We start from the raw sequence: 15,802 nt of genomic DNA, 5'->3' as shown, positions 1-15,802 counted from the left end.
CCCCCCCATTTTTTGAGACAGGGTTTGTCTGTGTGACCTTGGCTGTCCTGGACTCACTTTGTAGACCAGGCTGGCCTCGAACTCACATCGATCCGCCTGCCTCTGCCTCCCGAGTGCTGGGATTAAAGGAGTGCGCCACCACATGTGGCCAAATAAATACATTTTTAAGATCTACCATTTTTTGAATGTTCAGGATTACTTATCTAACCTCTTCAATAATGCGGGGAGGGTCAACTTGGAATCCAAATACATTGCTCTTTAAGCTGTGATTTGTGTAGCCCCAGGGACTTGATGAGTCCCCTTCCAGTTAGTGCTAGTAGCCTGGACCCCATAGGGTCGGGAAAGTGTATTTTTTCTAGCCTGACCTAGGAAGAAATGCCTTTGATTCAGTCTACAGTCTACAGTCTATGATTCATGAATTTAGAAAGCACTGGTCTTTTGGCTTGAGATTAATCTTATGGAACAAAGTCTGGTATCTTTAGGTCTGTCCTGCAGTCATCTTGGTGACAATGGATGTTTTGTTGATTCCCTCCTAACAGTGTCAGAGTCCTACCAACTACTTGCAAGGACTGGACGGAAAGCCTATCATTGCAGCTCCAGTGTTTACAAAGGTAATCAAATAAGACTCCTGCTCTTTCCGGCGGGACTTTACACACCACGGAACCCAGACAAAGGGCCCCAGTTTATCTCAGGATTTGCCTCTTGGAAATACAGTGTAGGACTTGTGGTTTTTGTGTGTGTGCACATTTTGTCAGTTTCTATGGTATCACATCTAGCCCCAGGTATATTGATTTTATTTTACTTTTTTTTTTTTTTTTTTTTTTTTTTTTTTTTTGGTTTTTCGAGGCAGGGTTTCTCTGTGTAGCCTTGGCCATCCTGGACTCACATTGTAGACCAGGCTGGCCTCGAACTTACAGCGATCCGCCTGCCTCTGCCTCCCAAGCGCTGGGATTAAAGGCGTGCGCCACCACGCCCGGCTACTTTATTTACTTTTTTTTTTTCCCGAGACAGCCTTGGCTGTCCTGGACTCACTTTGTAGACCAGGCTGGCCACAAACTCACAGTGATCCGCCTGCCTCTGCCTCCCGAGTGCTGGAATTAAAGGCCCGCCCGGCTTTACTTTGCTTTTTTGAGATAGGATCTTGTTATGCCCCAGGCCGGCCCTGAACTTGCTGTGTAACTTAAGATAACCTTGAACTTCTTGCTATTGAGTTCTGGGATAACAGGTTTGAACTGCTACGCCCAATTTATTCATTGCTAAGAATTGATCTTGGGGCCTTGTATGTGCATCGCAAGGACTCTGTCAGCTAAGGTATATCTCCAACCCATCTCCAAGTCTCAGGTTCTTTTTTCTTCATTTTTTTTTTTTAAACTGAAACAGCTGTCGATTTTATTTTCATACTTTACAAAACAAGTGAAGGCAACAACTTTTTGAAAATCCCACTTCTCCCCTTCAAAACTATTCTCCTTGCTAGGAAGGGAGAAATCTTCCTTATCCTGCAGCTAAAAACAAACAAACAAACCACTCAGGCTCAGCTCAGGGAGCTCCTGGTGAAACAGAAGAAGAAACACAAAACTGACCAAGGGCCCTTCTGCTCTTCTCTGTCTGGCCAAGTGGGCACCATCGTAGGGCGAGCCTCAGGCCCAGGCATCGTGGACATGTGGCCTCCACAGGGTGGCCTCGTTTCAGGAGCAGGTCCCACAGGCACCATCCCAGGAGATGCCCTCACTGGCATCATGGGAGGGCCTCCCATGTGGGGTGCAGGCATCATGCCAGGGAGAGGAGGACCCAGGAGACTGGGGGCAGGTGGGGTCATGACCCCTACAAGAAGAGGAGCTGGAGGTCTCTTGTTGAAACGCAGCCATTGTTTTGTCAGTCAGGCTCTGGGCCTGCTCCTTCATCCATTTCTGGTAGTAATCTTTCACATTCTCTTTGTGTTTCCTACCTCCGCAGTCTCACAGATGGAGAATCATGGGTAAGATATGTATCACAACAGTGACAATAAAACATAGGCGTGTTGCTCCTCAGGCCATAGGCTACCAAGTTTTGCAGTTGTCCCAAGTCTCAGATTTCTTTATTTTATTTTATTTAGTTTTTTTTTTTTTTTTTTTTTTTTTAGACAGGGTCTCTCTGTGTAGCCTTGACTATCCTTGGACTCACTTCTGTAAACCAGGCAGGCCTCGAACTCACAGTGATCCACCTGCCTCTGAAGTCTCAGATATTTTTTTCCAAGACAGAGTTTCTCTGTGTAGCCTTGGCTGTCCAGGACTCGCTTTGTAGACCAGGCTGGCCTCAAACTCACAGAGATCTGCCTGCCTCTGCCTCCCAAGTGCTGGGATTAAAGGCATGTGCCACCACTGCCCGGCCCCAAGTTTCAAGATTTCTAATGACACTTTTTGTAATGAGGGAAATGTGCTCACTGCTAACCACAATGACCTTTATGCCATTCTAAAGGTTGTTAAACAGCCACTCCTGGAGATCAGGTGACAGGATTCTGGGCACTTGTAATTCTAGAGCTATATCCTGACTTTCAGGAGAATCTGGTTGAGGGGCTTGCCTTTGGTGCTCAAGGAAACAGAGTTAAGTGATCCTTGGAGAGTCATCATAAAGCCTAGATTAGGACAAATAGCTCACCTGTCTGTTCCATCACATTAGCAACTGTGGAGTCATCAAACTCTAAATCACAGTCTTTGTTTTGAACTCAAAAATTCAGCCAGCGGTTTTCATTTACAAAGAGAAAAATCAAGGGAGGGCCAGAGATTACAATAAAATTCAGCCTATGCTAATGGTCGAATTGGGAACAGGAACAAGTTTTCCCACTTCTAAGACTGAGATCCTTTCTGTGTGTAACACACACCATTGCCCAAGACAATGAGTTCAAAGGTGGAAAACAAAATCACATTGGATTTTGGTTTGTTGTTTTTTGTTTTTTGAGACCCGGTTTCTCTGTGTAGCCCTGGCTGTCCTGAAACTCACTTTGTAGACCAAGCTGGCCTTGAACTCAGCAATCTGCCTGCCTCTGCCTCCGGAGTGCTGGGACTAAAGGTATGCGCCACCATGCCTGGCTCACATTGGATTTTTTTGTGTTATGAAAACCAAATGTAGCCAGGCGTGGTGGCGCACGCCTTTAATCCCAGCACTCGGGAGGCAGAGGCAGGCGGATCGCTGTGAGTTCGAGGCCAGCCTGGTCTACAAAGTGAGTCCAGGATGGCCAAGGCTACACAGAGAACCCCTGTCTCGGAAAAAAAAAAAGGAAAAAAGAAAACCAAATGTGTCTTCATGACATTCTTCTTAGTATGAACAGCACCTGTAGACCCAAAGATATTTTTATTCTAAAAGAAATTATGGGTTGAGCCATGGCTATTAATTGTGGTTAATTTTGTTCTCCGTGATTCATTGATGATGTCTGGAAACACTTTTGGTTGTCACATGAGAGGTCTGTGCCAGTGGCATGTGGAAATGTTGTTAAATACTCTACAATGCACAGGGTGCCAGCCCCCCATGCAACAAAGATTTATCTATTCCCAAATCTCTTGAGTACCCAAGATGAACCCTGGTTTCAAGAAAAATGGCAAATGTGAAATTTTCTAGTGCATTATACTTAGTAGCCTTTTTTTTTTTTTTTTTTAGGTTTTTCAAGACAGGGTTTCTCTGTGTAGCCTTGACTGTTCTGGACTCGCTTTGTAGACCAGGCTGGCCTTGAACTCACATCGATCCACCTGCCTCTGCCTCCCAAGTGCTGGGATTAAAGGCGTACACCACCATGCCAGGCAGTAGACCTATTTTTTTTTTTTTAATCTCTTACTGACATTGCTAAGTCATCTAGCCTTAAGATACAGCATAAAAATGATGCAGAAATAAAGCAATTTGTCACAGGTGAGAGTCAGTGCTGACTCTTCAAAAGTGGCTAAACCACTAAATATTCAACCTCTGGTTCCAATAACGTCTCTTGTCTCCCTGTTCTCAGCACCTACCACCAAAGATTCAGATCACCCAGAGCGTACATCTGTACATCCGTCACAGATAACGCTGTTTGTGTCATAGGGCTTTCCCCCCTGGGAACTATGTGTAATATGCAGCTAGAAGTTTACAGAGTGCAGTGTGGTACATTGACACATTCCTATAGTTCTAACAATCAGGATCATGAGACAGACAGGGTCTGTTCAAAGCTGGCCTAGGCTACATAGAAAAACCCTCTCTCAAAAACTAAGTTCCATGGGTGGGCATGGTGGTGCACACCTTTAATCCCAGCCAAGGCTACAGAGAAACTCTGTCTTGAAAAACCAACAAAAAACAAAACAAAACAAGTACTAAGTTCCAGAAGCTTTTTCTTTTCCTTTAAAATCTGTTCAGAGTGTAGTTCAGTGGTTAGCTACTTACCTAGCAAGCACAGAGCCCTGCGTTAAACCCTCAGAGAGATACAGAGACACAGAGAGGGTGTCAGATAGGCCCATTTAATACTAATTCTTGTTTTTGTTGTTGTTGTTGGCTGTCCTGGACTTGCTTTGTAGACCAGGGTGGGCTCGAACTCACAATGATCTGCCTGCCTCTGCCTCCCCAAGTGCTGCGATTACATGCATGCTCCATTGGACAAGTGTCCGTTGGAAATTATACTTAATTTCCAAGCTCAATAGGAGCATCCATTTTAACTGCTTTTACTGAGGTTATTCTGGTCACCTCTTTCTGATTAAGATGTTCTGATGGGGATGAATTGATCATTAGATATAGATAGTGAAGTCTATAAAAACATTAGCTTGCTGGTGGGAAATCAGCTCTTGGTACACAGACTCAAGCTCTGAGTAGGCTTTCTCTGCCCCCTTTTGCCTCCATAAATGGGATCAGAATTGTCCAGGGACGTGAGGCACCAGGATAGGCTGGGGTTCAAATTCCAGAGGGACTTATCAGCCACAGTGTGCTTGCGTCAGTGAGGGCAGGATTGAGGTCACAGTCCCTGCCAGTGTCATTAGCGAATTTCTGAGTCACAGTTACCAAGGATGGTATTACGCCACCAAGCAATGATAGCAGGAGACTTGCATGAATTCAGTCGCTGTTTATCTCTGTAGGGACACTGGCAGCCCAGCTCCAGCAACTCACTTTCTACACAGCGCAACAAAGCAGTTCTTTGCCAATTACGGCAAGATGTCATTTTTTTTCTAAAGCACTGATTAGAGAGTGGGATTTTATTTAACTCCTTTTTCCCCCTCTTCTTTGATGATAGAAAGTGATTATCTTCATTTTTCCCCCATTTTCTTTCTTTCTTTCTTTCTTTCTTTCTTTCTTTCTTTCTTTCTTTCTTTCTTTCTTTTTTAGGGGGAGGGGCCCTCAAGACAGGGTTTCTCTGTGTGGTCCTGACTGTCCTGGAACTTGTTCTGTAGCCCATGCTGACCTCGAACTCCACCTGCCTCTGCCTCCTAAGTGCCAGGATTAATGATGTGGACACCACCACCACCTGGCACTTAGATTTCCTTTATAGAGGCTTTGAGTGAGAAGGAGAAGTGCCCAGCTGAATGCTGACGCAGTGAAGAGCACACTATGGGTTCTGTCTGAGTTTACTCACAGAGAGCACCTGTGCAGTTCGTTTGCTCGTGTGCTTGTGAGTGTTAGGCAAGGGCTCTGCCACTGAGCTACATCCCCCAGCCCCTGCGTTTTGTTGTTGTTTTAGACCATGTAGGACAGGCTGACCTCAACTTCTCTAAGTAGAAGTGGATGACTTTGAACTCCTGATCCTCTTGTTTCCATCTCCTGAGTGCCAGGGTTACAACGTTATTTGTGGCCATACCTGCTTTATGCAGTGCTGGGAACCAAACCCAGGGTTCTGTGCCTGCTAGGCAGCTTCTCTAGCCAATTGAGTTACGCCCTCAGGCTACCTTCTATACTTTGTTTCTTTTCATTTTACATTTATTCACTTATGTGGGGGTGGGGGTGGAGGTGAGTTTGGCCCATGCAAAAGATTAGAGGCAACTTGCAGGAGTCAGTTCTGTCCCTCAGCCCTGTATGTTCCAGGGGTGGAACTTAGGCTGTCAGTCTTGGCAACAAGTGTTCTACCCACCCCCCCCCCCCCCCCCCCCCCCCCCGCCTGGGCCATCTCGCCACCCTCCTTATGTTTTTAAACACTCTGTGTATGGAGCTAGGCCACCCTTCCTCCTCTTTGCAACATCAAAACCACTTGACTCGGCTTATGAAGGGAGCAGTACTCACACTTCTTGAGTGTGGAGGGAGGGTGGTGACCAAATTAGAATCTTGCTCCTGTCACCTCCCACTCAATGGCAGCTGCCCTGGCGGGCTTTCAAGGCTGCGGCGGTGGCCCTGGCTCTGGCTGCTTCAGCAGTAATTTGAGGAGTGTAAGGGGGCAGGGGAAGCGAGAATTTGAAGAGCACCACATTATATAACAGCAGAGGCAGGAAACCCTGAGATAACTGGGCCAGTGGCCAGATCCAGAGTTCTGAAAACCTCTCTCTCCCTCTTCCCAACCCACCGATTCCAGGGACTTTTCTGTATCAACTTTTGCCTGGGGCACCCAAGGCAGCCAACTAGTCAAATAGTCAAGGGCCTTTCTGTCTGTTTGTTGTTGTTTCTCTCTCTCTCTCTCTCTCTCTCTCTCTCTCTCTCTCTCTCTCTCTCTCTCTCTCTTTCTCTCTCTCTCTCTCTCTCTTTCTCTCCAACTCCAGCCTAAGGCACTATACACACTCACTTGCTTCATGTCCAAAGGAGCTGAAACATCTGGATTTAAAAAGAAGTAACAAGCCCCATGTGATGGCACACACCTTTAATCCCAGCACCCAGGAGACAGAGGCAGGCAGATCTCTGTGAGTTCAAGGCCAGCGTGGTCTACAAAGAAAGTGAGAAACCCTGTCTCAACCCCTCCTGAAACAAACAAACCAACAAACAACCACCACCACCACCAACAACAACAACAGATAAACAACAAAATGAACCTCAGAGCTAAGATTAAGCAGGAACCCACAGTTATAACACCTGACACTACAGGGCAGGGACAAAGAAGTACACAGTCACATTTATTCTGCAGTAAAAACTTCTATGTCTGGAAGCTTCCAAATATCTTGAGGAAGAGCAGACATGCTGGTCCCAGGGCTGATGGTCATGGAGGCCCTCCAGACTGTGACAGGTCTACAAGGAACGAACTAGAACAAGATCTCTATGAGGCAAACGAGGCAGACGTGTACTTTAACCATTGTCTCACCTCAGGAGGCTGTGGACTGTTGACAATAGTGACTTTCATTCAGATCCATACTTTCTAGTAAAGATTAACCCAGCCTTTCTCAGTTGAGGACTGTTTAATTTATCCTGTTCCCCTTTGGTGAAGTTACATGAATGTGCAGGTCTATGTGCGTTGTGTGTGTTTGTCTCTGTTTTGTTACTGTAATGAAATACCAAAGGTTGGGTCCTTTATATGGGAGAGATGTTTATATACCTTATAGTTTGGGGGTTTCAAGGGTATAACACTGATATTGGCTTAGCTCTGGTAAAGATCTTGTGGAGGGTGGTAACACGATGGTGAAAAAGAGACAGGACAGAATCTTGGGGTGAGACAGGAAGCAGGATTTTCAAAGGAAAAACGGAGGGATTGGAGTGATTGAGAGTACAGCTTTTCCAGAGGAACACAATGTTTTGGGGTTTTTTGTTTTGTTTTGTTTTGTTTTAGTTTGTTTTGTTTTTTGAGACAGGTTTCAGTAGGCCCCAGTGTTGACATTTTAGCAAAGATTTTTTTCCCCCAGAGGTCAGAGAAGACCATAACAGCCTGCTTTCTATCTTGTCGTTATAAGATATGTTGGGGAAGTAAGGAATGGCTAGGGTTTTTTTTTTTTTTTTTTTCAATTTTACTAATTCAGAAACCATTCTGTGATATTCAGGTCATGAATGATTTCAGCAAACTAATTTGGGACTACTTAAAAAACAAAATAGTGACACTGAACTACAGTGCCCCCTGGCTGTCATAGTGCCAATTCACAGACACGGCTGAATTAAAAGTCAACTGTTCAACCTTTGGACACTGGGACAAGACCTTGCCATCTACAAAACTTGTGCTTGAAAACTGTGCAGCTGACCAAAACCACTCCACTTTGTGAAATTTTAAGAATATTTTTATGGGTTTTTGTGTAAGGCATCGCTCACAGCTGTTGGAAGCGGGATATGTCCACGCAGCCCACATCACTAGACAAGGGTTATAAATGTGTCATGGTAATGCACAAAGTACAATAAGTTTTGTTTAGACAAAAACTGTTTAAAGAGCCGGGCGTGGTGGCGCATGCCTTTAATCCCAGCACTCGGGAGGCAGAGGCAGGCGGATCGCTGTGAGTTCGAGGCCAGCCTGGTCTACAAAGTGAGTCCAGGACGGCCAAGGCTACACAGAGAAACCCTGTCTCGAAAAACCAAAAAAAAAAAAAAAAAAAAAAAAAAAACTGTTTAAAAAACACAGCTTGAGACTCTACCCAGCAGGGGATAGATGCTGAGACTCACAGCCGAGCTTCGGGAGTCTTATGGAAGAGTGGGGAGGGGGAAAGAAAGACCCTGAGAGGACAGGAGCTTCATAAGGAAACCAACAGAACCAATAAACCAGGGCCCAGGGGTTCTGCAGAGACTGCTGCACCAACCAGGGTCATACCTGGAGAGGACCTAGACGCCCCCTGCTCAGATGTAGTTGATAGGCACTCAGTCTCCATGTGGGTCCCCTAATATGGGGAGCAAGGGCTGCCTCTGACATGCACTCTGTTGCCCGCTCATTAATCACTTTCCCCCTGGCTGGGCGTCCTTGCCAGGCCACAGAGGAAGAGGATGCAGGCAGTCCTGATGAGACTTGATAGGCTGGGGTCAGATGGTAGGGGAGGAGGGCTCCCCTTTTTGAGGTCTAGGGGTAGGCGAGAGGGAGGGAGGGTGTTACTGGGAGGAGAGGAGGGAGGGGGCTACAATTAGGATGTAAAATGAATATAATTTTTGTTTGTTTTGATTTTGTTTTTCGAGACAGGGTCTCTCTCTGTAGACTTGGCTGTCCTAGACTTGCCTAGACTGGCCTCGAACTCCCAGCATTCCGCCTGCCTCTGCCTCCCAAGTGGTGGGATTAAAGGCGTGCGCCACCGCTGCCTGGCTATGAATAAATTTTTTAAAAAGAAAAGAAAAGATACAAACACACATACAAAATTGTAGGACTGAATGACAAAAGAAAACAAACAAACTAAAAACAGAAATTACTAAAAAAATGACCTCCATTTACTCAAAATGTCTTACCTAATATTTAACAAATTTGACTAGCACTGAAACGGAGGCAAAGGCAAGGATTAATGAGGAAAGAGCCTGGGAAGGGTTGGATGGCGCTGTCTTCTGAACTAGACTCAGGATACGCTGCACTGAAGCTGCTGGGCACAGAAGAGTTGCAAAGAGTCCAAGGGTGGAGACGGCATCCCTAAAATCCAGGATTGGGATTCACTCCCCCACATGCATTGGTGGTAACAGTGCTTCTCTCGTCCCAGATGCTACAGAACTTGTCAGCCTCCGAGGGCCAGCTGGTTGTCTTTGAGTGCAGAGTGAAAGGGGCCCCATCCCCAAAAGTCGAATGGTACAGAGAAGGGACCTTGATAGAGGACTCTCCAGACTTCAGGATCTTACAGAAGAGTAAGTCCGTGCTTTTCACATAGTCCCACTTCTTCAAGTAAGGGTTTCACCTAGGTTTGTTTTTATGTCTTTAACCACAAACCAAATACATAGGAAAATGCTAACAAAAGGGCTGGAGAGATGGCTCAGCCGTTAAGAGCATGGCTGTTCCTCCAGAGGACCTGGGTTCAATTGCCAGGACCCACATGGAGGCTCACAACTGCCTGCCTCAGTTCCAGGAGATCAGATAGCCTCTTCTGTCTCTGTGGGCACACAGATATATACAGGAAAAAAACACCCACACATGTAAAGATTTTTTTTTTTTTAACTAACATAAAAATCATTTGTAAGAATGTCTGCTAAGGCCAGGAGGTGGTGGCATATGTCAGCACTCCAGAGGCAGAGGCAAGAGAATCCCTGAATTTGAAGACAGCCTGGTCTGTATAGTAAATTCCAGGATAGCCAGGGCTATACAGAGAAACCATTTCTCAAAAACAAACAAAGCAAAAGAATGTCCCTAAGAATAAATTTTTTTTTTTTTTAAGAATAAATTTTATTAGCAGGGCGTGGTGGCGCACACACGCCATTAATCCCAGCACTCAGGAGACAGAGGCAGGCAGATCTCTGTGAGTCCGAGGCCAGCCTGGTCTACAAAGGGATTCCAGGACAGCCAAGGCTACACAGAGGAACCGTGTCTCAAAAGAACAGGGGAAAAAAGAATAAATTGTATTAATATGTTGCTATATATTCTCCATGATTTCTTCATACATATTTTAATTTTTTAAAAAATGAATCTTTTTTTGGTAATTGATTTTGGGAGGTTTTTTTTCTTTTCTTTTTTTGGGACAGGGTTCCTCAGTGTAGCCTTGGCTGTCTTAGACTCACTTTGTAGACCAGGCTAGCCTCAAACTCACAGTGATCTGCATGTCTCTGCCTTCCCAAGTGCTGGGATTACAGGCTTTTTGAGACAGGGTCTCACTGTGTAGCTCTGGCTGACCTCAGATTATGTAGACTGGCTTGAACTCCCAGAGATTCCTCCTGCTCCCCGACTCCCAGGTGTTGAGACTAAAAAAGTATGTTCCAGAACACCCAAGTATAATTGATTTTTTTTTCTTACACAAAACTTCATAGACATCTTTCCATATTAATATAGGTTTCTTTTTTGTTGTTGTTTTGTTTTGTTTTTGTTTTTTGATACAAGATTTCTCTGTGTGTAGCCCTGGCTGTCCTGACTCGCTTTGTAACCAGGCTGCTTTCAAACTCACAGAAATCTGCCTGCCTCTGCCTCCCAAGTGCTGGGATTAAAGGCATGTACCACCATGCCTGGCAATATGTTTCTTAATTATTTTAAATCTTAGTTACATTTATTTGTCATATGTGTGTTTGTATGTGTGCATACATGTACTACAGCACACCTGTGAGGTCAGAGGACAACTTGCAGGAGTAGGGTCTCCGCTTTCATCACGTGGGTCTGGCAAATTAAACTCAGGCGACCAGCCTTGGCAACAAGTGCCTTTATCCACTGAACCATTTTGCTAGCCATAATTATAATGCTTTTCTTTCTTGTAGTACTAGGCATTGAACCCAGGACCTTCTGCCTGCCAGGCAAGAGCTCTACCACTAAGCTACAAGTTTTGTTACCTTTAAAAACTAGTGTAAGTCATGGACCAGCAAGATGGCTCAGTGGGCAAGGGTAGCTGCCTCTACCCACAGACCGGTGCAGTGCAGGAAGAGAGCTGACTCTTAAGGATTATTCTCTGGTTTCCACATGCATGGTGGCAGCAACAGCAACAATTCTAATACCATCTAACTGAGAGAGCAAAAACAGTTCAGTGGTTCTGTGTATTGTGTAGAGGAGAGGCCATGGGTAGGCTGGAGGCCTGCTGTTGGATAAATGTATGTGGAACACCTGTATTTTGTGGTAGGTGCTTTGAGGAAAACCAAACAATTTCAAGATAATGAACCTGCCTACTAGGAGTATTTGGTGTGTCTTGGGGCTCTTGAGCTTACAAACTTTCAGAAGAAAGAAGCTACATTTTACGTGCACTTGAGAGCCCAGAGCTGAGAAATACTTCTCAAACGTCAGCCACAGCTTTCTTCTAGGTAAAGAAAGTCATGGCCAGTGAGATGGCTGAGGAGGCACAGGCTCTTGCCTTCAAGCCTTAAGACCTGAGTCTGATGCCAGGCAGTGGTGGTGCATGCCTTTAATCCCAGGCAGGTGGATCTCTGTGAGTTTGAGGCCTGGTCTACAAAGTGCATCCCAGGCACCCAGGAATACACAGAGAAATCCTTTCTCTTTCTAAAAAAAAAAAAAAAAAAAAAAAAAAAAGCACTGAGTTAGATCCACATGATGGGAGGAAAGAGCTGATTCTGATTTCTGTAGATTGTCCTCTGACCTCCACTTGAGGGCTGTGAAATGCACACAAATGGTAGATGGAGAATAGATAGATAGATAGATAATTGATAGATAGTAATAAATTATAGCTATATAGGTGATAGATGATGACAAATGATAGATAGATGATCGATAGATATAGATATAGAGATGATAGAAGATAGATTTTGTATGTATGTATATTATATACATACAAATATATGGAAAGAGATTGAGAGATGATGATGAGGATGAGGAGGAGGAGGAGGATGATAAGTGATAGAGAAAGAGAGATAAGGGCTAGTCCTCCCGCATCCCAGCTCCCTCTGGCACTCTTCCTTGCCTGGGGCCCTGAAGCTTATGTTCCCTGTGTGAACCTAGGTGTGCTCCAAGACGAAGCACCATTGAGCTGCTCTCCAGCTGCCCCTCTGGGGCCCTCTTGAGGTCACTGGTACCGGGTCATTACTTAATCTTGGCACATGGGCCTTATCACCTCACCCGCAAGAAAGGAAGGCTGGGATGCTACAGGCAGCTTCTGGTGGAGGTGTGGCTTCCCAGCTGAGTAACCGCTGACAGTCTTTTGTTTCTTCTTCCTTTAGAACCTCGATCCATGGCGGAACCAGGTAAAGAGCATCTCAACTTCAACTTATTAGTATGTGATGAATCGTTTGAGATACACATACATGCAAATGTGTTGCAATTACTGTACATCAAGAAAAAGTGAAAACAAAAGTTTCTAGCAAGATCCAAATGAACTCCAGTTGCTACTGTAGGAGGGGGAAGGATGGGGCCTGTTCCAATTTGCGTATCAATTCAGTAGCTGATATGAATAAAGTTAATTTTTTACGTTTTCCTGGGGGGTCTTTTCCCTCTGGCCATTACTTCCATTCATTTCATACCCTCCTTAAAACTGGGCTTGAAATTTCTCTGATGCCAGGTCAATTCCAATCCCACAGCCTTTGTGTCTCAAACTCAATGGATAAGGCTGGTACTATCGATAAGTGAGAACCCTTGACTAGCTTACTCAAAGTCATGGGGTTTGATCCCCAAAACCAGTCAAAATAAAATAAAGAAATAATTTATAGATCAGACTCAGAAATGTATAGAGGTTAAATAAAATGTGTGTGCTGTTCCTTGATTTGGCTTTGGAGAATACTGAAATAGAAGTGGCAGCCTTGAAGCATGCGCCTGTGGACAACGTGAGTTTACAAACCAGGCACCTCAGGCTGCATTTGGCGAGGAGACTGTTTGCAATTTCATTACCAATCTCTTCTCACATCAAAGACATTCCAGAAGTAAGCTCGGAACAGTCCTACCTCAGACCTGTGCTAGACTGCAGACAAGGATTCTCTCGCCTAAGGAGTAACCAGTCCTATCTGTCGTGGCCTCCTGGGGAGTTCTGCTAGAGCAGGTGTTCTCAGCCTTCCTAACGCTACAAGGCTTTAATGCAGTTCCTCACTGTAGTGACCCCCCTCCCCCAACCCCCAACCATAAAATTATTCTCCTTGCTACTTCATAACTGTAATTTTATTACTGTTATGAATCATAATATAAATATCTGATATGTAAGAAATGTGATATTCGACTCCTGTGAAAAGGTCATTACACCCTCCCCCAAAAAAGGGGTCATGGACACAGGTTTAGAACCCCTGTTCTAGAGGATCTAGTTGACTTAACTCACTCGTAACAGAGATGGCAAGCTTCCCCTAACACAGCTGCTTTAGTAATGACCCTGCTCTTTTTTTAGTTGTCAAAAAATATCTAAGCGTACTGGTTTTAGGCTCTAGTCCTAGATGAGAATCACCAGCCCGGCCATGCACAGACTTCATGCCATGTATCAGGTTGATGTGTAGGAACGACTGAAGGCAGATGCACTTGGCTCTCTCCCCTGGGGTTTCTACTCTCTATCAACTAATTGCTGCCACTTAAGCAAGGCATTTTCTGACAGTGAATATCTGTCCAATCTTTCATGCTACTGGGAATCAAAGCCAGGGCCTCACACAGGTTAGGCATGAACTCTCCTACTGAGATATACACCACAGCCCTTCTGCCCAATTTTAAAGATTTATTTATTTATTTATTATGTATAGAGTGTTCTGCCTGCATGTACACCTGCAGGCCAGAAGAGGGTTGGTTGTGAACCACCATGTGGTTCCTGGGAATTGAACTCAGGACCTTTGGAAGAGCAGGTGGCGCTCTTAACCACTGAGCTATCTCTCCAGCCCTTCTGCCCAATTTTAAACTTTGGCCTTTGTTTAAAATTATTTCACTGTGAAACTTCCTCATGAAAATAACAAGAGGTGGGTTAAGAAAACGATTTCACTAGTTTTTGTTTCACACACACTTCCTTTTCCTTTGACTCCTATTTTGTTACTGGGGTTTTTGACAAGCCTATTATTAGTTTGATTTTTTTTTTTTCATCTGTATTGACAACATAGAAACCATATGTATCATGTGTAACCACTGGTCTTGCTTCATCCTAGCTGGCAAAGGCCGTAGAGAAGAAGGCAAGGAAGTCAGGAGTTTGAGGCAAGCCTGAGCTGCCCCTTCCGGGGATGTAGCTCAGTTGTTAGAGGGCTCCTTTAGTGTAAAACATAACACATTATCACACAACCCTCTTGTCAGTACACTCAGCCTGTCAGCAGGGCGTGGTTGGTTTTGTATCTTTGGATTCTCTTAGCCTCCTAACCAGTCAATTTGACCAAATGGCTACAAACCAATTAAGTCAGCTCCTTACACCAACTTTTGTAGCTGCGTCGTTTGGTATCAGTAAGTCTCACCATTCTGTCTCCATGATTAAGTCCTTAACCTTTCCTGTCTTGCTGGCACACAGAGGAGATCTGCACGTTAGTCATTGCTGAGGTGTTCTCAGAGGACTCGGGGTGCTTCACGTGCACGGCAAGCAACAAATACGGCACGGTGTCTAGCATCGCGCGGTTGGACGTGAGAGGTGAGTGCTCCCTAGCAGTGGGACTTGAGTGTGAGCCTCGGGGTCATCTTTCCTTCCTGATTCGCATATGAACCGTAAGGATTTAAATTTGGGGCTGGAGAAATGACTCAGCTGTGAAGAGCACTAGCTATTCTTCCAGAGGACCCAGGTCCAACATGCAACACTCACAAACCATCTGTAAAACAAAAGATTTATCTGTGTTTGAAGCTCCAGAACACACAGCAAGAAGTTGGTTTTTTTTTAAAAATTTATTTATTTATTTATTATGTATACAATATTCTGCCTGCATATGTGCCTATACTCCAGAAGAGAGTGCCAGATCTCATTATAGATGGTTGTGAGCCACTATGTGGTTGCTGGGAATTGAATTCAGGACCTCTGGAAGAGCAGCCAGTGCTCTTAACCTCTAAGCCATCTCTCCAGCCCAGCAAGAAGTATTGTACAGGAAAATAGTTGTTATATGAGAGGGCCATCCTATATAAAAAACTGTTATCTTCAGTTTCTACTTCATGGAGCCGGCCGTGGTGGCACAAGCCTGTGATCACAGCACTCAGGGAGGTAGAAGCAGGTGGACCTCCGTGAGTTCAAGGCCAGCCTGGTCTACAAAGAGAGTTCCAGGGCAGCCAGGGCTACACAGAGAAACAAACAAAGAGTACTGCATGGAGCTGAAAGATAGTTTAGTAGGTGCCATGCTTCCTTCACAAACTTGAGGACCTGATTCCATTCCCCGAATCTACGTACAAAAGGCAGGCCTGTGGTTGTAATCCCTGTGCTGGGGAGAAGGAGATGGATCCCAGGAACTTACTGGCCATGAGTACCTAAAGTTGTCCTTTGGCCTTCTCATGTGTGCGCGTGCGCACGCGCGCGCGCGT

At 45.0% G+C, this 15,802-nt stretch overlaps 1 protein-coding gene across 1 annotated transcript in view; it reads left to right on the top strand.

The window, feature by feature from the left end:
• The window catches only part of Mypn (myopalladin), a 76,722-nt gene that overhangs the window by 31,086 nt on the left and 29,834 nt on the right, over positions 1–15,802 (top strand). The window contains exons 5-7 of the mRNA XM_051153161.1: positions 540–611; positions 9,486–9,627; positions 14,814–14,930. Of these exons, the coding sequence (XP_051009118.1) occupies positions 540–611; positions 9,486–9,627; positions 14,814–14,930 (331 nt within the window). The remainder of the gene's footprint in view (positions 1–539; positions 612–9,485; positions 9,628–14,813; positions 14,931–15,802) is intronic.

This window comes from Acomys russatus, chromosome 11 (assembly GCF_903995435.1).
Source record: "Acomys russatus chromosome 11, mAcoRus1.1, whole genome shotgun sequence".
Taxonomy (NCBI): domain Eukaryota; kingdom Metazoa; phylum Chordata; class Mammalia; order Rodentia; family Muridae; genus Acomys; species Acomys russatus.
This window is presented reverse-complemented; position numbering and strand designations above follow the sequence as displayed.